We start from the raw sequence: 22455 nt of genomic DNA on the forward strand, positions 1-22455 counted from the left end.
TCCATCGCCGTGACAAGCCACGCGCCTACTCAACGGCCATTCTCCGAAGCCGAAGTGTTGAGACCAGGAATGCACTATCTTTCCGTTACACCCTCGAATGATGGGTCCTTCACTGAACCACCAGCATCGCCAAGACCCGCAACAGGGCGGTTGTATGACCATCCTGCGAATTGCTGTTGCATAGTCTGCGAAAGCATAGGGCCATCGACATACGAATCTGTTGGAGCCTCGGAAGTGAATTCGCGGTCAAAGTTGGCAGTGTCTTTTGCGTCAACCTAAGTGTATGTTAGTTGTGAGCCTTTGATTAACGACAGTTTTACATACCACATTGGGCTTGAAGCTGGGCTCGTACTTCCTCTCGAGTAGCTTTCGCCAGTCGATGCTGTGGAAGAAGTAGTGTGCCTTGATCTCTGCAGCGCCCTTGGCACCCAACCGCTTCTCTGCGTTGCGGTCTAGGAGGCGAGTCAAGAGATCGCGTGCAGCTGGTGGAACAATCTCAGGACCGGGGAAGTGTAGAGGCTCGGTAAGAATCTTGCGGTACATGTCGTTGGTATTCTCATCATAAAACGGAGGTAATCCGGTCAACATCTCGTATAGGAGAACACCGAGCGTCCACCAGTCGACTGACTTGGTGTAACCAGCGCCAGTAAGGAGTTCCGGAGCGAGATATTCTGGTGTTCCGCAGAATGCTAAAAGACTGTTAGTTCTCCGGTTCAAGCCATGCTCAGACATGACTTACTGTTTGTCCGGTCCTCATCCTTCATGTCGAGCTTGCAGAGACCGAAGTCGCACAGGGCAATATGGCCAGTGTAATCGAGAAGGATGTTCTCTGGCTTCAGATCGCGGTAAATTACGTTGAAACCGTGTAAGCACTCGAGGGCGCATAGTAGTTCTGCAGCATAGAACCGAGCTCGGTTGATGTCGAATCGTTGTTCCTTCTGCAGATGGTGGAAGAGCTCACCACCGTTAACAAAGGCCAAAACAAGGTACAGCTTCTCTGGCGACTGGAAGGAGAACTTCAACGGTACGATGAAGGGGTTGTTGATTTGAGCCAAAACGGACCGCTCGGCGAGAGTATGTGCGACTTCGGATCGGGAAATGATGTGTGCTTTGCGAATAGTCTTGAGGGCGTAGATTCGGTGCGTATCCTTTTTCCTGCGCGTTGTGAGTATTTGATAATTCAGAAGAGCGCGTAAGCACATACTGCACCTGCATGACTTTTCCAAAACTGCCCTTGCCGACGACTTTGAGAAGTTCGAAATCGTCAATCGCAAGACGATCTTGGCGGTTCTCGACGAAGTTGACTCCGACCTTCATCTGACCACTACCAAACTGTACTGGTATCCAATCAGCGCCGGCTTGGCCAGCTGAGCCGTCGCCATTTCCAGCTTTGCTATCCGTCCTTTGCTCCTCGAATTTAGGGTGGACCTTGAGTGTTCCGATGAAGATGTCTTCGTTGCGACCAGCGTTGGGCGATGCGGAAGGGTTTCGGATGTAAAGCGAGACGGTGAGGTCGGTGACGCGGGACACATCGAACTTGTACTGGGTGTTGCTGCCCGCCCAGAGTGGGTTCTCTGGTGTACCGGAGACTGCGTTGATGAAGACCTGCTGCTTGTCGAAATCTACTAGGGCATAGGGCAGGTGTTTTGAGGAGTAACGACCGTGGATCGTAGGCGCGGCATTGATGCTGCCAGCAGCAGACTGCGGTCGGTTCGCGTAGGAGCCGGCGACTGCGTTGCGCGAAGATGAGCCAGGCCGCATTGATCCTGCTACGGAGAGGCCGCCACCCTGGGACATGGAGCCCTGGTGGTGACTCCCGCCGCTGAATTGCTGCTCGGCGCCCGGGGGCAGCGAAAACTTCTGGCCTTCATGGAGGGTGACGATCAGGATACCGGGGCGAAGAGGCTGCGCAGGAGTGGCTGCATTGGTTTCTGAGGCGGCTGGATTGGGTCAGCAGGAGGTGAGTGGGGGCAGAAGGACCAAAATACCGATGCCATTGTCCTTGGAGTCTGCAAAGGTGGTCGCGCTGGCTGCAGAACTCGAGGCTTTGGGTGTCGGCTGGTCACCGACTATTGTCGACGTCGACGACGAGCGACTGAATGTGTTGGCGAGGGGAGCAAGATGCGTCTCTTTGAGCTCTGCAGTACGTGTTAGAGGGACATGAAGCAGTAGAGACACTGGCGGTATACGCACTCTTAGTGAGCTTCCAAGACATGGTTGCGGCAGCTCAGCGGTGGGCAGATGCAGGAAGAACAGACGGATACCCAGGGTGCTAGGTAGCGAGAGTGTGGAGACAACGGGGCGCGGGAAGGCGACGAGGGGCACACCAAGGAGCGGAGGTGGTGCTGGCAGACGGTGAAGAGGCTCTGGGAGAGGTCGTCTATGGAGAAGGAGGGCAGATGGGACCAAGGTATAGGGAGCGGCTGGTGGCAATGTGTCCAACGTCCGAGTGCCCCAGGTCTCCGTCAATGCTGCGATGCTCAAGATAGGGTCCTCGTTTGAAGTTGTGTCATTGGGTCTCTGAAACTAGCCTTCATTTCGGACTGCCCACGCACTGACGCGCCAATCCTTTTCTCATTCCTTTGCAGTGTTTCGCGTGTCGCAGGACAAGTGAGAGTCTGCTTTTCTATTCTAATTCCGACTATGTTGCGCCATTGCGAGTGATATCGTGATTCGTGCCTGCCTATCCCAGCCTCGGCTGCAGCTGCCGCCGCCGCGAACAACGTCCGGCGTGGGCACGTCAACACCGTGACCTTGGAGCCCAACACAACGTCCGCTTGACGTCTGGACGCGCCATTCGTACCCAGCCGCCCGTCTCAGTCCAGCATTGTGAGCTGCGGCATTATATTACAATACATTAGTCATCGCCCAAGACCCCGACGCGCGCCCTTGCCGTGACTGAGTGCACAGCCACAGCTTCCTGTCTCACCCCAACCCTCCTTCACTTGCGCGCCCACGTCAATAGCGGGGCACCATGGGTGTCATCAAGAAGAAGACGGGCACGCGGGGTACTGAAGGCGGCACCAAGTACGTCTGCGATGTTTGTTCGTCCGACATCACGTCGACCGTCCGCATACGCTGCGCCGAAGACGTATGCAGCGAGTACGACCTCTGCGTGCCATGCTTCTCCGACGGCAAGGCCACACGAGACCACCAGCCGGCTAAACACAAGTTCAAAGTGATAGAGCAGCACTCGATACCCATATACACCGAAGACTGGGGCGCTGACGAGGAGCTGGCCCTTCTGGAAGGTGCCGAAACATACGGTCTGGGGTCATGGGCAGACATTGCGGATCACATAGGCGGCTACCGTGAGAAGGACGAGGTCCGCGACCACTACATAAACACCTACCTAGACAGCCCAAGCTTTCCCCTGCCCGAGCACTGCAGCAAGGATGACACCGAGCTCAGTACCCGCATACCACGTCACGAGTTCCAGGCGAGGAAGAAGAGGAGGATAGAGAAGAAGAAGGAGGAGGCTGCAGGCCGCGAACCCGATGCGCCCAAGCAGAAGCCCACGGCTAGTGTCCCGGCCTGCCACGAGGTCCAAGGATACATGCCCGGTCGTCTGGAGTTCGAGACTGAGTACTTCAATGAAGCCGAAGAGGCGGTGCAGCACATGCAATTCGATCCCGGCGATGGCTTGAACCCAAGGACCGGTGAACTGGAGCCGGAGATGGAGCTGAAAATGACCATCATGGAAATCTACAACCACCGCCTAGATGCTCGAGTTGAGCGCAAGAAGATCATCTTCGAGCATCAATTACTAGAGTACCGCAAGAATCAGCTGGCCGACAAGAAGCGAACCAAGGAAGAGAAAGACTTGATGAACAAGGCGAAGCCCTTTGCCAGGATGATGCAGCATGCCGACTTTGAGCAGTTCTGCAAGGACCTGGAATACGAGCACAACCTTAGGCAGGCCATCTCGCAACTTCAGGAGTGGAGGAATATGCAAATTACAAGTCTTAAAGCTGGCGAGAAGTATGAACAGGAGAAGCAGCAACGACAAACCCGGCCGCCTCCAGTTGGGCAGTTCGATCGCCTGGCGTCCAGTAGAATGACAAAGCCACAGCCGCCCTTTGAACAACCCTCCGCAGCCACAGCATTGCTTGCACAGGAGCTTCCTCTGCACGTCAAGCAAAACAGTGGCCTTACAACGCCACCTCCAGATCACGCTCAGAACGGCGTCAACGGTGCGAACGGCGTTCTGACACCACAACAATCCAAGACAAAGTTCGTGCCAAAGTCACTCCCCAACACCGTGCCTCTCAAGTTTGGCAAAGAGTCAAAAGCGGATCTTCAGCTGCTCAATGCAGAGGAGGTGGAAATATGCAGTACATTGCGTATTATGCCTAAGCCATATCTAGCGCTTAAGGAAACCATCATTCGGGCGGCTCTCAATAATGGCGGTGCGCTCAAGAAGAAGACGGCTAGAGAGATTTGCAAGATCGACACAAACAAGTCATCGCAACTGTTTGAATATTTTGTGCATAGCGGCTGGATAGCAAGGGCGTAAAGGGAATGCGCTGATCGCGCTGGCGTTCGGTAGGGAGACATGACCATATTGGCGGTGTTCAAGCAAGGTATACCCCAGTCTTGGGAAGGGAGGCGTTGTTGTGTTCGTAGATAGGTTCGCTGCTCTTTGTTGACTCTTACATTAGCCCTTCATCTTGGATATCTTGAACGCAATCGGGCAATATTGAAATTACTCCTTGATGCGGTGATGATGATGGTCCGTCCATGGCGCTACCCCAGCGACGGCTGAATACAAACAATAGCTCTCACTCCGCACTTCCCCACTCACATCCCGAACACGCGACAGGCCGCACCCAGCATGACCCTTTAGTTACTTTTTTTGCCATTTGGAGCATCGAGCCAAGGAAGCCTTCGACGGGCGGCATTAATTCCTGCAGCAAGCCTGACATCATTCGCTCGCTAGCGGTCCCTGATCAGCCCTCCCACCCAAAGGCAGCCTCCGTATCCACCTCCCTGCATGGCTACCAACTCGCGCTACTTCAACGATATGCCCGGGCTGTATACTCCCTCGCCCTCAAATGCACGCGCAAAGTCTCAAACGGGCATTTTTGACACGGCACCTGAAACCTCCGGCCACCTGATTGATTCACACGTCCACGAGACCCGCAAGCGTTCCCGATATGGCTCCACGGCGCACGAAGCCGCGATAGGAGGTCCCTGGGGGGAACATGACTTGAACAACACTCGCTTCAGCGACACCAGAAGTCCGCCTCCGCTTGCGAACGACCGCTACCAACTTGCTGGGGGTATGGATGGGACGCACAACAATACGAGACGAGACGGCGACTACGATGACTACTTCAACCTCCAGAAGCAGCGCGGCAACTGGTCCGTACCACCTACACCCCAAGTTGGCCTGTCGGGACAGATCGCAGTTGGCGAGATGCACACAACACCCAACGAGAGCAAATCATGGTCTATAATGGGTCTTGTTGGAGGAGTAGCTGGGAAACTTTTCCAGTTCTGCACGGTGCCTTTCCGAGGTTTTCAGGCGGGAGGAGGACCGAGATACAACATCGACGCGCAGGAGGAGGTCGCGGCAAAACTTGGGCTCCAAGACGACCCCTATCAAGCAGGTCCGGTGCAGCAACTACCCCCTGCCCCGAGCGACGACTATGGAGTCCAGTCCATAGAATCCATCACGCCCGAACGCCCCAGGATGGCGAAGCGATTGCGCACAGCAGATAACTGGGTCGTAGTTGGAACGAACCTGGAGACAGAATCAAGACCCTCAACACCGCGATTGTCAGAGCGAAGACTGCCCGAGCGATCGCCCTCATTGATCCCACGCCCTGTATCACGACCAAACACAGGAACGCCATCCTACAAGCGACCCTCCCTAATCCCAGTATCGCGACGTTCAACAGTCGAGAGACGATCTTTCTACGGCAGTCCGACAGCCACTCCTAGCTCACACGAACGAGCGCGCTCCTACAGTCGACTAAGCTACGGTTCACCAGCCATGTTTGAGGACAAGTCAAGCAAAACCTCGAGCCCTCTGCCGAAAGAAAGCCAACGTCTGATCAACAAAGTGCGGAGAGAAGAGATCGAGGAAGACGAGCGTATGCGCAGGATGAGCTTGCAGATGACTGCCATGTTAAGAGAAGCGAATGAGGCTCTAGGCTCTAAGTTTGAAGTGGAAGAGTACGACGATCATATTGGTGACAATCAAGGGTACAATCAGCAACCGAGCTGGTACTCATAAATGTATACAGTCGCCGCACTTTGAGCATGCGATTTGGCGATATATTGACTTTAATAACGGCCTCTTGGGATACTCGGCGTTCACACGGATAGGCGTATACCCTGATCACCATCGTTTGGTATCTGCGGCGGCTCGAAATGGGTCTTATACTTCGACATCCAATCAGTCAGCACAGAATGACGATTTTTAGAATACTACTTTCATCCTTCGCTTCATGTAGAAATCCGACAGCTATTTAGTCTTTAACTTGTATGTGCAGTTGAGGTATCGCGCTAACGCGGCAGCGGCAACCCTTGCCCAAGCGCAAGGATAGCAGTAGTTGGTCTCGGAGTCGCCTGCATCTTGCGGGTACCTGGGGCGGAAAGAGGTTAACGCCCAGGGTCTGTGTGGCTTGCTTCCTATAGTAAATCTCCTAAATTTGAGCCGCCCCGCACATGCAGTTCTTCCTGCAACTTCATCACATATTGCGGGTGCGCTAGTCCACATATGCAATGACAGGCAGAGTAAAGAGCCGAACAAGCAGCGGGCGCTTCAGGTTTCATCCTGTGGGAGGCACGGGTTTGGGGATAACGTACGTATAGGTACGAGAAGACATTGTCGAGATGCGCTGTCTGTAAAAGCATCGACGAACACAAGCAAGGAACAGAAAGAAAGGAATATCAACGGCTGCTTACAACAGAGATCTACCTGGCGACACAGTGTCGAACCGCCAGATGCTCTGACCCCTGTCATCATGGGTACAACTCGTTACCTATGTAGACTCTAGTACACGCTATAGAGCCGTTACAGTGCAGGACGCCGCCTTTGCGCCCTGCTACGCCGCCTTGCACTTCACCCATGCCAAAAGGAACCTTATAGTATGAGAGCATTCCAGACGTAGACAGACAGCACACATCGTCGCTCTTCCCTCAACAATGGATCGCACAGACCCACCACCATCGAGTCCGTTACTCCAACAAAAACGGAAAGGGCCCACAATCACCACCGAAGAGGCATCCGATCAGAGTCAGTCAAGGAAGGAATTCACAACGTCCCCCCGAAGATGCTTTTCAGGACTCCTGAGTGCTCTGGCTGTGATCCCGCGCGGTATCGCTCGAGGCTGGAAGGTGGTCTCTAATGCTTCACTGCGGTTGTGGAGAAAGGGTTGGACGGCGGAGACATGCAGTTGCATTTTTGCGCTACTATCATTGATTGGGCTTATTATTATGCTTATGGCGCATCAAGATCGTCCGCTACCGGATTGGCCCCAGATCGTCAGTATCAACTCTATCGTGTCACTCTTTTCGATGATGATTAGGGCTGGAGTGAGCATGGTACTTGCGGAAGGAATTAGTCAATCGAAATGGCAATGGTTCCGTAAAGCACGTAAGCTCGAAGACATGGCAAGATTCGACTCTGCAAGTCGTGGTGCATGGGGCTCTGTCTTGTTCATTTTCGGTCTTCGTATCAAGAAGCCATAGTAAGTGCACTTGAGTTTTGTTTAGATTTGCGCTTACATGTAAAAGCTTTATCGCTGCAATGGGAGCTTTTATCACCGTCATGTCGGCCTTCACTGGATTTGCAGCCCAACAACTTATCGTATTTAATGACTGCCTCCGACCTGATGAATCTGCCGCAGTCGGGATACTCAAATCCAACGCTTACAACGCAAGTGGAGAAAGGATAGCTCCCCAAAGGTTCGATGAGTTCCTTCCTATGAGTGTAGCTATAGATGTCGGGATACTTCAACCACTCGAGGATACAACTACCCTTCTTTCTTACGGATGTAAAACTGGCAATTGCACCTTTCCGGCTGCGAACGGATCGGCATACTCGACTTTGGCTACCGACTACTGGTGTGCAGATGCCACATCAGAAGTAGTAGAGTTACCGATTAACTATGACGACTCTGAATATTACGGCTATGTGCCAACCGAGTTTATGATCGGCATGAACTGTGGTGGCAGTCCCGAGGCATGTGCTGAGAAGAGCAGCACTTCGTTGAATAGTACAAACGGGACAGCTTCGCTCACAAGTAACTTCGATTTGACTATGAAGAACGGCACAAAAGCAAGGAACATTGGTCTTTCTCTATCGCTTTCCGACAATCCCTTTACTGACTCGCCGGTCAAGTTTTTGCTTGCTGGTTGGCCCGGGTACCTAGTGACTAGCGTAGAAGCAGCACAACTCGGATACAACGGCACCATATCTACAATAGGCATGATATACTTATCGAACTCCACGAGCCAGAGCCGCGAGTACAGAGCGATGAGATGCGGCATATATCCTACAGTCAACACATTGAAGGCAACATATCACAACGGTGTCTTGAAAGAAGAGCTGGTCAAGAGCGTTCGTATTGGCCGAGACGTCGCCTCTGGTACCAATACCATCTTCCGCCTAGCCACGAAACAAACCCTCCGCAACGGCACAGAAATTACCTGCGATGAGCGCACCACAGACACACCCGGCTATCTACCCGTTGCAAAAAGCAATATCGATGCCGCACCCATCAACATAACGTACCTGGCCATGGAAGGCCCAGGTGCGGAAACTGTATGGTACCCAGAAGATTGCGTTTGGGCCATGACAGCCACGGGTACGAGCGGTATACGGCAACATTTCAACGCCATCTACGGCGCGCAGTACCTCATGGATGTACAGTCTGCCCGCTATGGTTCTGCCTACATGCGTGTCTTGTGGAATAATAGAGAAATGCAAAAGGCGCCTCTTGACCATGTCGGCAGTCTCATGACGAACATAACTTCAGCCATGAACACCGTTCTGCGTACCCACGGCATACCGGGTTTCAACAATCCTGCTGAAGGGACAATGTGGTATACAATGACTTGTATCAACATCAACTGGACTTGGGTCGCCTTTCCTGCCACGATGATTGCGCTCTCGGCTGTTTTTCTCTTACTAGTGCATCTTGAGAGTAGGGGCGTGGAGAGCGAGCGGCTGTGGAAGAGTTCGATACTAGCAATGTTATTTTGCGAGATGGACGATGTGGTTACGAGTGAAGCTAGGCCGGTGGGGCGACGGCGGTTGGAGGAGGTGGCTGCAATTAGTAGTGTGAGTTTGGGTAAAGATCAAGGAAGTTTGAGGTTGGTTGCTAGACAGTCTTAACTGTATTCAGGCGCCTTGTTTTGATTCTAGTTCCTATATGCATCCCTACTGCCACTGCCTTCGCCTTGATGCGATTTGAGATCTTCTATCAGTACGCTCATGAGCTTGAACATTTCGCCTGCGAGCTTCTTCCCAGTTTCCCTCCATTCTTCCTCGCACAATCGTCCAAAGCGGTCGGGATGCCATCGCAAGCGCTCCTGGCGCAACCACTCGTAGCTATACAAACCGCTTGCTCGAAGTAGCTTTTCTACATCGTGTTGGCAGGCGTGTATACTATCTGGCTCGGATTTGAGTATCGTACACGCTGTGAGATTGCAAGTCGTAATCGTATTAGGCAGATAAGGAAACATGGAAAGCAACTTTGGCGATGCAGATGACGTACGTTGCAGTGGCGGTCTAGAGGCATCTGAACTACTGGACTGGGAGCGAACTTGGAGTTTGCGTGGGACTTTGGGTTTCGAGCCTCCGGCTGCTGCTGATGCGGCTGCGAACATGACTGCCGTTTCTGTAGACCACTTTTCGTAGAGTGCTTGCGTCGCAGCGCTGGGTTTCGCATCTGTGGGCGTAGTCGTACCATTGGGCATCTGTTCGCTCGACTGGGATGTGCTAGGTTTCGACTTCTTCTTCGCCCGGGCAAAGAAGTTGAGCGCAAAAGTCTCCAACGCTTCTTCGTTGATATCGTCAATAGAGCCAGCCCATGTTCCATCATTCCGAATTGCGATGAATTGGTCGGAGCTTGTGGGATCCAGGGTAATGAAAGTCAGATCGCTCCAGAGAAAACCCTTCTCTGCCTTCCATTCTTCTACCGTCTCTTTGTAAATATCCCAGGCATTTTCGTCGCCCAAACGATACACGACGTCGCCGTACTCACTCATGGCGAAGAACGCGCCTTCGGGGCCCCATGTTACAATGCGCGGCGGTCCTACGCGCCATCCGGAAGGTGTCAACCAAGACTGTATGGCATCCTCCAGGCTCGGCGGCAGATTAGCCCAACGTATAAGCTCAGGATGCCAGATAATGAAGGAGTCATCCGGTCCCAAGAAGGCACGCAGAAGTGGAGAATGCCATGTCTTGGTCAGGATATTCTGGAGCCGTGAAGGTATAGATGAGCCCCAGCGCAGACTGTTCTTGCCCGACGAGTCTTTGGAACTTAGGATCCAGGATTCGGTTATCGGTCCTAGAGCCGCCCAGTGTACTTCTGAAACGGTCCTACCAAGGAGTAGATCTTGGAGGCTGGAAGGGAGATTGCGACTGTTGATCGTTAGCCGTCGCGTAAAGGGAGGGAGGTTGGCAGCATACTAGTTAAGTCCCGCAAAGCTTTTTGATATGAAGCTGTCATCGGGTCCGAACGAAAAGAACGAGGTATTGCTCGTGGTACCACTCATTCCCGGCTGCGCGCGATTGGGTGAAAAGCGATTATGACGTCACGTACCCCTAAGGTGATGAAGTCTTTGAGGATGTAAACGACGCGCCTAAACGAGTAAACTAACATGCGCTCAACGTACAAGCGCGTGAATCTCTGACCGTTGATAATTTTCCGTGGCCCTGACGTCTTTACAAACTTGCGCGTGTTCCCCGACAACGGTTTCAGACGGTTGCTATCCTGTTTAGACCCTGGAAGCGATCAAGCTTGGCAAAGGCGAATGTCAACACAATCGATCGTGCGATTGTCTACTTCTTCACAATATTGCGGCTTTATAGCGACCCACTGTGTTCAGCGTCTCATACCGCTTCCATCGATCTAGACCGAGCGTTTCTCTTCTTAGCGAGCCCGAGTTTTCGGCGGCACATGTGCGATTCCACGTTTACGTTTGGCCAGCGCGGCAGCCACTTCTTTCAATGTCCATCGAGGCGAGAACAGTATGCTTTCATGTACGAAATGGGTTGGAAATACTATGCTGACCATGGCGCAGTGCACGTCTTCCAAGAAAGTTGGCGAGGCTTCTCAGCTCCTCACAGTTGAAAAAGATTTATCATGTGACCCTTAGTTTCGAGGACAGCTTCCTCCTTACCTGGCGTGATACCGATGGAAAAGACCGTGTTGAGAACTCTGGACTTCCGCCAGAGTTGGTTGACTTCCTATACGCTCGGAATCGCGATATTCCCAATATACGGTGTACGCTGGGACCATACAACACGTCTTTCTTCGTTCACGACAAAGCTTCGTATCTCTGGAAAAACCTCCCAGGAGCATTACTCGTTGCCTTACAGAACAACATCCAGGACGGGAGTTGGACTGATCGGCCACGCCTCGTAGCACTGGGTGCCGGAGACAATTTCTTACTAATAACTGAGAAGAACGCCTCAGTGTGGGATTTGCGACACTACAAATCTGCTCTTACATTCCTTGAGAAGAGCGCCATGTCAGATGTTCATAGCTTGATCCTGCATGCTTATCGGTACCAAAGCTTCGTCATGCAGTCCCAGGGCGGTCAACTTTTATTCGAAAACGTGCCGCCACATCAAGTCGTAGGCATCCAATCCATGACAGCACCGATCTTACAAGATTCGAAGAACGCGCAACGTAGAGTTCTTGCGCGGAGAGAGAGCGATAAGAAGGAGAACATGCAGAGAAGGCCTAGCGCTCTCCAACAGCGCGCGCAGATTCGGAGGGAATGGAGTGAACACAGCCAGGAGTTTACAGCACAGGCTAAGGGTGTTAGGCTGAGCTTTAGTCTCAATGTCAGTCTGGGTGGCTTAGCGAGGATGTTGGGGTGAGGATGACGCTAGGATACTCAAGCTCGCCTTACTCACGAGCTGAAGAAGATAACTCCATCGCACACACATCCGATATTCAGCAGCTTGAATTGCGCAAACTCGGCAACAACGGCAAGCCTGGGTAGCTGAATAAAGTCAAGATCTCGGGGTTGTTTTAATCGCTCGCAAACCTGCCTGAAAGGATCCACCCAATTCGAAATCTCTAAGTTATGAGTAGATGGGCCAAGGCATTGCGGTACTCTGGACAAACAAATTGCAGTTGTCGATAGCCCAGTATTGGTCATTGAGAAGCACCGTTGGCATCGAAAAGATGGGGTTGCGCCCAATCGAATACACGGGAAGTAGGAGGCGGACAGGGTGAAGCGAATTGGCTCGTAAGTCATACAGTGGTGTAGGCTCTCTCGGCACAACCAAGATCATCGAGACGACTTCGTTCTAGACTGCGTCCATGTCTGATTGTTCTTCCCATGACTTTGCACACTCATGGAAGAAATTTGAGTGGTGGTTCTAATGATCGTCAGAAATTGCTTCGGCGACTCGTAAGCGCGTCCGACATCGCTTTATACCAGTGGTGCCGCTCGGACTGGATATCAATGACGGCGGCAAACTATCTCGGAGCCTAAGCCACAGGAATTGGATGCCATTTATGAATTTGTGAAAGCATGTACGGATGAAGGGATTGTAACCCCAGGGATGGAACGACAGGGGCAGGCCGCCAATAGTAGAAGTAACGTCAGCTCTAGCTCTGAAAATTTTACTATTGCAGTTATGTTAGTACATCGACGGACGCTTCGGCTTAGTTTTCCAATGCCTTGACAAGCTATGTTTACGATGTGATGGTCACGATGTAGTTTCATGCTCTTGGTGACTAGTTACTGCTACGCCAATATATTTGACACGGTCGTCAAGGTAGAAGTCGCAGCTTCTGGAGTCATAACTGTTCCAGTGTTCAATCGGGTATCGGCATTTCGGTGCTTACCTTAGACGCCCTAGGGATCTATATACAACGAGGTGTTGGGAAATGCGGTAAGGTACCTAGGTATACACCGGTGTAGCCGGGCCCACCTTGCTCTTCGTCGAGTAGGTATTTCGAAGTTCTAGATCACACGGTGAGAGTCTTTAGGTATTTTCCAATGTCAGAGTTGTGACATGCGGCACTTGCCATGCCTGTGTACCGTAGTTCGGTCCCGAGCTGACAGCGATGACATCACGCTAAGACTTTTTCGACAGCCATTTTTGCGGGGAACCTCCGCATGGGCTCGGCCTCTCCACATTTTACCAGCAGCTCCACGCCTCTGATACGCCATTTATTGATGCCAAACTATTACTTGGGTACTTCGGGAAAGCTTGCCAAGTATGCCCATACGCATCGTGTGTGTTTTAGCAAGCCACGTACGTGTACGGACCGGTCTGCGTACCCGTACCACGCGGTACAATGGCAGGTTTCTTCGTACACTAAGGTCGCACGGTTGAGAGCATAAGTAGGCGGCATGGATGTATTCGTTCTCGTATCAGTTCTGTCTTTTCCTTCGTCGGAGTTGCATCCTAGACCATGGCCTCAATGCGCTCGTTGATCGCTACTCTCGTTGTAAGCGCGCCTTTAGCAAGTGCGCTGTACATCAATGGTAGCGTAATTGCACCTTGCGACTCGCCCATCTACTGTTATGGCGACTTGCTTCGCGAAATTGAACTCGCAAGGCCATTTGAGGATTCAAAGACGTTCGTTGATCTGTATGTAACTTGGAGGAAGACCCGGGTCTGATCACGGCTAATAAATAGCAGACCAACAACGCGCCCGCTGGACGAAGTGCTTGCCGCATTTGCCAACCTCTCGAGACCAATTGAGAACAATACAGCGCTGAACGATTTCCTGTCCGAATACTTTGGCGAAGCCGGCTCAGAACTAGAAGAAGTACCCAATGATGAGCTAGAAACCCAGCCAGACTTTCTCGACAACGTCAACAGTTCTGTTGTTCGAGATTTCACACGCCAGGTTATCGACATATGGCCTGACTTGACACGTCGATATGTTGGGGCTGGAAACTGCTCTGACTGCGTCAACTCTTTCCTTCCGGTCAATCGTACCTTTGTGGTAGCTGGTGGTCGATTCAGGGAGCCATATTACTGGGACTCATTCTGGATCATTGAAGGTCTTCTTCGTACTCAGGGATCGTTTACTCAGATTGCCGAGAACATCATCGAAAACTTCCTAGATCTTGTCGAAGATATTGGCTTCGTGCCAAATGGTGCCCGTCGCTACTACGAAAATCGATCGCAGCCACCACTACTTACGCAGATGGTTCGTATTTACGTTGAGTATACCCAGAACTATACTCTGCTCGAGCGGGCGATACCTATCCTGGAGAAGGAGTATGATTTCTGGGTGAATAATCGTACCGTGACACTCGAGCGCGCTGGTATGAACTACTCCCTGAACCACTATGCCGTGTCGAACACGCAGCCACGACCTGAGTCCTACTATGAGGATTATGTGACTGCCAACAACGCGACTTACTTCAACGAAGAAGGCGAGGAGTTCAACGCTACGCAGCCACTCAATGAGACCGAAATAGCGACATTGTATTCCAATCTTGCATCGGGTGCAGAGAGTGGATGGGACTATTCAGCGCGCTGGATTGCTAACCCATCCGACGCTGTCACCAAAACATTCTTCCCTCTCCGCTCGCTCAACACTATTGAGATCATCCCGGTAGAGCTCAACTCGATTCTTTACTACAACGAGATCACGATCGCTGAGTTCCACCGCCACCAAGGCAACTACACCGCTGCACGCGAGTGGGCTGGCCGAGCTGCAAACCGTAGCGAGGCAATGACTACCTTCCTTTGGTCACCTGAGCACTACAGCTACTTTGACTACAACTTAACCTCCAGCAGCCAGAACATTTACACCCTGGCCGACAACACAAGTACGCCACTTGCGCTTCAAGGAGCACCGCCTGGACAACAAATATGGTTCCAAATCTCTCAATTTTATCCCTTCTGGACAGGTGCCGCTCCTGATAGCATCAAGAATGACCCCAAAGCAATGAGGCGTGTATACGCACGAGTTGAAGAGCTTCTTGAAACCCGAGACGGTGCGATTGCTGCAACGAACCTTCAGACCGGCCAGCAGTGGGACGAGCCAAACGTCTGGCCTCCACTTCAATACATTCTTATGCAAGGTCTGCTTAACACGCCCCTCGAGGTCAGTGAGGACGACGACGAGCAGTCAACTGAGGACTACATTTGGACGCAAGACCTCTCCCTCCGCCTTGCACAGCGCTACCTTGACTCGTTGTATTGTACATGGCGTGTCACCGGTGGCGCGACCGACGAGGTGCCGCAACTTCCTAACTCTCAGGGCAATGGAACGATCTTCGAAAAGTACGCTGATGAGAGTACCAATGCTGCTGGAGGGGGCGGAGAGTACGAAGTCGTGGAAGGTTTTGGTTGGTCGAATGGTGTTCTCATTTGGGCTGCTGATCAGTTCGGACAAAGGTTGACAACACCTGAGTGTGGAAACATTACTGCAGCTGACATTGGGGGCGGAGATGCGAAGAGGAAGAGAAGTGCAGTGGAACTAAGCAAACGGGATGCCAGGTGGATCAAGAAAACGAAAGGGACAAGAAAGCTGAGGTATTAATGCTGGTGCGTACTTGTAGTCGCTGGTAGGACTGTTTACCACCCAAGCTTCTCTTCCACGATATATCGTGGTACTTGGGTTAATTCCATCCTATTTTGCTCAAAATTTTACCTCGATCCTCGTTGTTCTTTGGCATACGTTTCAGCTACAGATTCTCCAACCCTGAAGCGCAGCCGAAATTCTGCTACTAACCAACAGGCAGACGGTATCAACTCGCAATGCTATATCTGGAGTCGTCCTTGTGAGTAGAAAGAGTGAATAGAGACGCCGTGTCTGTCATTTAGGTTCAACCGCTTAGGGACAAAGAAACTAATCGTCACGGTGTTTGCTTTTTCTACTTCCGTCGTCCGCTTGAACTCCTTGCCACCGACTTCAGCGCGGGATGTTGTTATCTTGGGCTGCATATGGCTGTGAAACGTCGTACAATGCTGTACCACTGCTCGTCTATTACTACTCGTCCCGCCAAGCTCTGGAGTGCGCTGCAGTGTGTACATTTAGTAGACTGCTGGTCACCCTGATATCGTCATCAACATGGATATCCGCGTTTGTCTCGTCACTGCGGGCCATGTAATTATGAGTGGACACAAAAAGCGGACTGCCTAGAAATAGTTGTCGACATGGTCGACAATAATCTTTCGGTTACAGTCTATCAAGAGGTAGATAAGCCATGCCGCCGCATCGTTGTATGTAGGAACTGCTATGCACTGGGACATCTGCCTGTATTACGGTTCGCCGGTTCCTCCCGTGTTCATCATAATACACTACTGCTACAGGTAAAATGTCCGACGCTACGTACAAGGTTTGACTCTGGACGAGGACCTCAAGAACTGCCAAGCAAGCCATTTTGATGTCTACAAGAGCTCACGAGGAGTTGTTTGATGGCTATTGGAGAGCTGACCGAACCGAAGGATGATCTGCACGGGACAGGGGCGTCCAGTGGAGAACGCTAGATTGGTGCGGACGCTAGCGGGTGGATTGCCATCCCTGACAAGCTTCCAACATCTTTCTCTATTTGATTCAAGGCAATGTCTCCTTCAATGCTATGTGCAGTTGCAGCATTCGTATCGACAAAATCGCGGCATTGATCAGGTTCCGACGTATCTGAAGCCGCCGATCTATGCTTATGTTAAGGTGAAATTGACCTTTTGGACCAGTCCTTTAAAGTCCTTCTAGCGTCTTCACCTTCGTATCTTGACTCATGAAGTCATCCGTAGCGTCGGCATGTCATGCGAACTCAAACGCTACGGAGCAATCGCCATTATAGAAGAAGGCTAACAGTGGCGGCTGTAAGGGCACGTCGGCAAGTTTGGCTCGGAATTACGCAGCTACGGCCGAATTGAGATTCCTTGAAGAAGGTCAGGTGTGAGGAGTGGACACGGAGATCTGCAAGTGCTGGAGCGTGAACAAACACTGATCCAATGGCGGTCAATACTTCATCTCTTCTTCCGAGGCTTCTACAAGTTTGGCGGGGAGTGAATGATCGCTAAACAACATTGTATACCTTAGGAAAGGATAAATATTTGGAAGACATTCGCCATTTACAACGATACCTTTGAGCCTCACCATCGCTACTACTACCTCATTCACATTCTATGTCTCAGCATTCCCAGCCTGACAAGACATCAAGATGAAATTCTTCGCTCTTTCCGTGATGACTGCCCTTGCAGCAGCGTCGCCTGTATCTTCGACAGCTCAGTTCTCAGAAAACGAGGTCCAAGCTCGCCAGTTCGGTTTCGGCACGAGCACCAGGAACGAACTTGAGAACGGACGAGCAGGAGCTTGTCCAAAGGTGATTTTCATCTTCGCCCGCGCATCCACGGAAACTGGCAATATGGTATGTCGCGTATTACAAGCAACTGGAGCTGTATGACTGACATGTCGGTAGGGCGCTTCTACTGGCCCTGTAGTAGCTAGTGCTCTTGAGCGCACCTACGGCGCAAGTGGTGTATGGGTCCAAGGTGTTGGTGGCCCATACTTGGCTGATCTGGGCTCTAATGCCTTGCCCGGCGGTACCTCACAGGCTGCTATCAACGAGGCTGTCGGTCTTTTCCAGCAAGCAAATCAGAAGTGCCCTAACACCTCCATCGTTGCTGGTGGCTACAGGTGCGTACTTTCTTTGTATACCTTTCTACTCTGAGCTCTCGGACTAACATCTCAGCAGTCAAGGTACAGCTGTTATTGCGGGAGCTATCCCCAAGCTCTCTACTACGATTCGCAATCAGGTCAAGGGTATCGTGCTCTTCGGTTACACTCAGAACGCCCAGAATCGTGGTAATATTCCTAGCTACCCCAGCGATGACTTGGAGGTATATTGTGCTACTGGTGACTTGGTTTGTGTCGGAACGCTCACTATTACTGCCGCACACTTCTCTTACGCGGATGAGGCTGCCGGGCCTGCGCCTAGGTTCTTGCAGAGCAAAATCAATGGAAACTAAGATTGTAATGAGTTGAAACCGGAGTGTTGGATTAGAGAAAATCAGCGACGATTAATGAACTTTCCAAATCATAGTAAATCTCGCGGTGTTTGCTTTTGAAGGCTGTACGTCGTGTTACACACTCCCGCGAGAGAACATTAGTTGACTGAGTGCTGAGAAACGCGTGTACGTGAGCATGGAGCTGCAAATGCAAAGAAAGTGACCAATGAAAAAATTGCTACTTTACCTAATTTGTCATTGGCTGAGCAGCTTCACCCCTTATCGATATTGGCCAGCTTCCAACCCATCATGCTATGAACACTCGACTGAATCGCAGACGCATCGAATACAAGCACACACGTCGCGCCATGGATTCGGCGACCTGGTTGCATTGCACTCAGCGGAGGCGACGTGCCCAAGGGGCCGGCAGCCATGATGACCCAGCTCGGTAGCAAGCCAACAACACCTACCGCAAGCCGAACGATCTTGAACCGAAGGAGACACCTTTCCAACGAAAGAAACCGCAAATGTAAACACAAGGGTCTACCTCTTAAATCACATTCGAAATTTGCATGGCTACTGGAATATCATCCCAGCGACAGTCAACAAGCTCGTCGATGTTCTCATGCGCTTTACCTCCACAGGAGATGAGGCTACCGAGCTTCGGGAGCAATACAATTTGGATCTCATACGGGCCATCGTAGCCACTAATGATCGTTTCAGGGAAGATGTTTTCCTTTGGCTCAGGAAACATCATGTCGAGACACTCTCCCGATTTGTCTCTGACGCTCTAGCTGCGGCTGCAGCAGTCGGTAACTTTAGGGCCGTCGACCACATCTTGCACTCTACCACGGACCCCCTCAAGCAGCCCTGGTGTCACGACATGAAGTGCTTACCTAGCGTACTTCAGGCTGCAGCTAGTACAGGCAAGAGCGTAATGGTTGGGTATCTCCTCGTGAAAATGAAAGTGGGGCTGTACATGGACAAAGTCAGCTGCAAGATTCGGACAGAGAAAGACTGGCTGTCTTGAGCTGTTACACGATCGTTGGCGGTGGGTGGACTGTGACTATACGACGGAGTGGGTCGACGCTCCGATGATCATCAAATGCAATCATCTTGCGGAACAGTTATCTGAAGCCGGAAGCCTATCCAACACTGACATATGCAAGTTCATTGTGCTCATTAGCCTTAAGGTTATCCAGTCCTGTCAATGTAAAGATGGCATAGGACTGCCTTCACTGCCTTGGTTGCTTAATATCTTGTGGAAGATATCTCTGGGACTGATCAAACTCGAAGATGAGACTCTCAAGTGGAAGGAGGAGGCACAGAAAGCTTTGGGGTGGTTTCATGGTTTCTATCCACTTCATACAGCAGTACTGAAAGATAGAGGATAGTAAATACCGCTCCTTGTACAAAACATGTTAAATCGGCGTTGATCTAAGCATTTCTAGTAAGAATGGAACAAAATGGTCAAATGTAAACCGAGGCGCTCACGTACACGTTCTACGAAACCGCTCGATTCCTAGCGTTTATTGCTTACTTCTTGGCCCTGTAGTAAGCTGCTGTGTTGGCTTTCATGAGCACACTAGATTATTCGACACCTCCCTACTGCGAATTTTGGTGTGTATATGTTGTTGAATTCTCCACCGTTTGCATCGGTGTATGTCTTCTTGCTACTAATCCTCCATTTTCCAATTCCGGCGATCGCAGCACTTGTGCATTGTAGATCTCTAAGGATTTGTGTGGCGCTTTCCGTGAGGCTATCAAGACTCCACGTGCAAGCATTGCATTTTGACATCTTCGTCACTGGAGGTTAAAATAGTCTTACGTAAGGGCGGTCACTGCCCAGTGAGTACCTTGGCGTATGCTGCCATTTCTAACACGATGCAGGGAGATGTGGCGCGAATAATGCTCTCTTATTTTGTTTTGTTTTGTGGATGGCCTTTGCAAGATGACTGCGTAGAAGGCAGTCAAGGATTACCTGCCAAGCAGAAGGTTTTGATTGGGTCCTGATAGCGTAATTGAAGACCGCCTATATGGGAGGATTGACCGTTGGGCATCGATTATCTTGTTCATTTGCATTGCACAGCCGCGGCTGTACATCTGAACGGCATGATGACGAATGATGCTGAAAAGGCTATGCAATAGTCCAGAATTTCTTTGTAAGGTGTATCGGTTGGAGGGTAGAGAACTGTGGGCATATCAGCTTACAATGAGCCCTCTAGAGTCTCTCAGTCGGACACGCTGGTGAGGCATTAGCTTGCAGCAAATCCGTCGGCGTATCGATGTTATCGGCTGAAGATCGCTCGCCGAGCCTGAGAGAAACGTCATAGTTCAATAGAACGCAATATTGAGTTTTCGTTGTTTTGTTGTTCGTGGGGAAGCGGTGGGTGCCGAGTAACTTTAAAAGGCTGAAAGCCAGCCTCGCGCTAGATACTACGCTAGGCGTGTCCGGCAGTGATAGTCTACAACTCACAGCACGAACTAAAGGACATAATCCCAGTTACCTGGTTGGCAATGTGTCGCTTCTAGATCGGAACAGTTCGCTTCCTGGCGCCTTTTTCGATAGTAAAACGGGATGGCTGCAGAGCGTCCGAAATGGTGCTGCAGGTATACGGATCAGCGCAGCTGGATGTCGCTAGTAGTGTGACTTTTCATGCTATTTCCAGATACGAGAAGATGCTTCTTGAGATATGTACAATCGTTCCAGCATTTAGCGTGTATCTAAAAAAGATGGAAGTGTAAAGACAACACATGAAAGGAGCAAGTCATAGCTCCGCGCTTGTCTCATACGATAAAGCAATTAAAAGCGCGACTAGGTTGAATAAGAGAGGGGTATATCGAGATGTAAGTGTCAAACAATTTGTCCCTCCTTTTACTACCACAGGGCCCTGTCAAAAATCGCGTAGGGAGTCAGTATCTTTCCACTCCCTTTCAGAAAATTCTGGAAATTTTGGTAGGTCCAAAACTACGCAACCTGTCTCAGATAACGTGATATAAGGTGTTTGCTTCTCCCTAGTTTGTGCTTCCTGCCATATCGCCATGACAGCATCCCAATACCGCCGCGGGTCTGCCTTCGCATGCCCAACATGCTCACTAGTCTCGAATGGCACGTCTATAACAGAGATACCAGTGTTTTCGGATTGCTCCAAATGTTCGTATACATCTTGCCACGCGATTAACGTATCGTTCTTTGAATAGAGGTAGCAACGTGGCGCCGAGGGATCAAAATAGGTAGGATCGTTGATACGTCGTCGAGTTCGGCTAATGACGTTATTCTCAAACCCTTTGATACCGGTGTATAATATCCATATGCAGCCTAGCACTAGACTGGCGAACAATATAGCAATGTGCCGCAAGACCGGTATCTGGGGTAGTGACTTGTTGAGGGCTTCGCATAAACGCAGGTATCGTGGATGACCCGGTGTACTGTCTAGACATAGTGCTGAGACCGGAAGTCGTGTTCCAGTGAACCTGTAGTGAGCCTCTGCTAATTCACAGGCTTTGTTACTTCCACCTTCGGAAAAGACGTGTAGCAGAATACCATTCTCGGCCGTTTGGTCGGGCAGGTATTGGTAGTTGGAAATGCATTCTACTGCAGGTCTCATGCGCCACTGTTTGCGAGCGGAGTTTCTGAAGCAGAGATCTTTTGCGGAAGTGGTGATAACCATGATCCGTGTTGAAGGGAAAAGAGTTCGGTACTCTGCTGTATATTTGGCGATATATCGGTTTTGGGCTCCTGTCCAAGTGCATAGCAGAATGAGCGACGGTGCCACAAGGTCGTTCGACGAGAGACGAGGAAAAACGGATGCGGATCTCGGATCAAGCTCCCATATAGAAGGAGCAATGAGCTCGAAGCCTGGGATTGTTTCGTTGGTCGCCTTGCTGTTTGCCATAATACTCAGCGGTGAAGTGAGTTCCGGTACCGAGAGTAGGGATCGACAAGCTCAATGAGGCTGCTGGTAGTGGTTCGACTGTCTCGAGATATAGATGTGAAGGATGTAGTACTGTCCTGCTGGAACGCCAGCCGTGTCTGTCTGTGACACGCGCTTATGTAGGACCACTTCGAAACTTTGCATGCCATTACCACAGCTCAAGGCTGTTAACAAAGCAAAGAGGCTAAGGATTACGGCACGCAGGATGAATGCATCGTAATGCCACACGCTATGAGAAACCAAACAATCTGCAATCGGGTGCGTGCTGATGCCTATGACATACTTTGAAGGCGCTGAATGCAAAGCGGAAGCTTTCATACTATCGATTGACCTCTCGTTAGATTTCATCCGATTCGCTTGCACTCTCCTATCTAGGAACTAGTCAGTGAGCGACTG

At 51.0% G+C, this 22455-nt stretch overlaps 9 protein-coding genes across 9 annotated transcripts; 6 read left to right on the forward strand and 3 right to left on the reverse strand.

Annotated features, from left to right (window-relative positions):
• Nucleotides 1-74: 74 nt before the first annotated feature.
• ALTATR162_LOCUS1591 (uncharacterized protein) lies at nt 75-2215 on the reverse strand (the record flags this gene model as incomplete). The annotated part of the gene is made up of 6 exons (XM_043309188.1): nt 75-275; nt 325-689; nt 740-1155; nt 1205-1940; nt 1989-2138; nt 2194-2215. 6 exons carry the CDS (start codon nt 2213-2215, stop codon nt 75-77), a joined length of 1890 nt encoding a protein of 629 aa, XP_043165123.1.
• Nucleotides 2216-2974: 759 nt separating this feature from the next.
• ALTATR162_LOCUS1592 (uncharacterized protein) lies at nt 2975-4516 on the forward strand (the record flags this gene model as incomplete). The annotated part of the gene is made up of 1 exon (XM_043309189.1): nt 2975-4516. The coding sequence occupies one exon, from the start codon at nt 2975-2977 to the stop codon at nt 4514-4516; it is 1542 nt and encodes a 513-aa protein (XP_043165124.1).
• Nucleotides 4517-4993: 477 nt separating this feature from the next.
• On the forward strand, nt 4994-6241 carry ALTATR162_LOCUS1593 (uncharacterized protein; the record flags this gene model as incomplete). Its single annotated transcript, XM_043309190.1, has 1 exon — nt 4994-6241. The coding sequence occupies one exon, from the start codon at nt 4994-4996 to the stop codon at nt 6239-6241; it is 1248 nt and encodes a 415-aa protein (XP_043165125.1).
• A 1379-nt stretch (nt 6242-7620) lies between these two features.
• Nucleotides 7621-9349, forward strand: ALTATR162_LOCUS1594 (uncharacterized protein; the record flags this gene model as incomplete). Its single annotated transcript, XM_043309191.1, has 2 exons — nt 7621-7700; nt 7747-9349. 2 exons carry the CDS (start codon nt 7621-7623, stop codon nt 9347-9349), a joined length of 1683 nt encoding a protein of 560 aa, XP_043165126.1.
• A 26-nt stretch (nt 9350-9375) lies between these two features.
• ALTATR162_LOCUS1595 (uncharacterized protein) lies at nt 9376-10734 on the reverse strand (the record flags this gene model as incomplete). The annotated part of the gene is made up of 2 exons (XM_043309192.1): nt 9376-10600; nt 10649-10734. The coding sequence occupies 2 exons, from the start codon at nt 10732-10734 to the stop codon at nt 9376-9378; spliced, it is 1311 nt and encodes a 436-aa protein (XP_043165127.1).
• A 404-nt stretch (nt 10735-11138) lies between these two features.
• ALTATR162_LOCUS1596 (uncharacterized protein) lies at nt 11139-12067 on the forward strand (the record flags this gene model as incomplete). The annotated part of the gene is made up of 2 exons (XM_043309193.1): nt 11139-11209; nt 11263-12067. 2 exons carry the CDS (start codon nt 11139-11141, stop codon nt 12065-12067), a joined length of 876 nt encoding a protein of 291 aa, XP_043165128.1.
• A 1552-nt stretch (nt 12068-13619) lies between these two features.
• Nucleotides 13620-15710, forward strand: ALTATR162_LOCUS1597 (uncharacterized protein; the record flags this gene model as incomplete). Its single annotated transcript, XM_043309194.1, has 2 exons — nt 13620-13798; nt 13850-15710. The coding sequence occupies 2 exons, from the start codon at nt 13620-13622 to the stop codon at nt 15708-15710; spliced, it is 2040 nt and encodes a 679-aa protein (XP_043165129.1).
• A 1627-nt stretch (nt 15711-17337) lies between these two features.
• On the forward strand, nt 17338-18145 carry ALTATR162_LOCUS1598 (uncharacterized protein; the record flags this gene model as incomplete). Its single annotated transcript, XM_043309195.1, has 3 exons — nt 17338-17544; nt 17596-17813; nt 17872-18145. The coding sequence occupies 3 exons, from the start codon at nt 17338-17340 to the stop codon at nt 18143-18145; spliced, it is 699 nt and encodes a 232-aa protein (XP_043165130.1).
• Nucleotides 18146-21018: 2873 nt separating this feature from the next.
• Nucleotides 21019-22020, reverse strand: ALTATR162_LOCUS1599 (uncharacterized protein; the record flags this gene model as incomplete). Its single annotated transcript, XM_043309196.1, has 1 exon — nt 21019-22020. One exon carries the CDS (start codon nt 22018-22020, stop codon nt 21019-21021), a length of 1002 nt encoding a protein of 333 aa, XP_043165131.1.
• Between the last annotated feature and the right edge of the window lie 435 nt (nt 22021-22455).

This window comes from Alternaria atra, assembly GCF_907166805.1.
Source record: "Alternaria atra isolate CS162 genome assembly, contig: 21, whole genome shotgun sequence".
NCBI classification, from domain to species: Eukaryota; Fungi; Ascomycota; class Dothideomycetes; order Pleosporales; family Pleosporaceae; genus Alternaria; species Alternaria atra.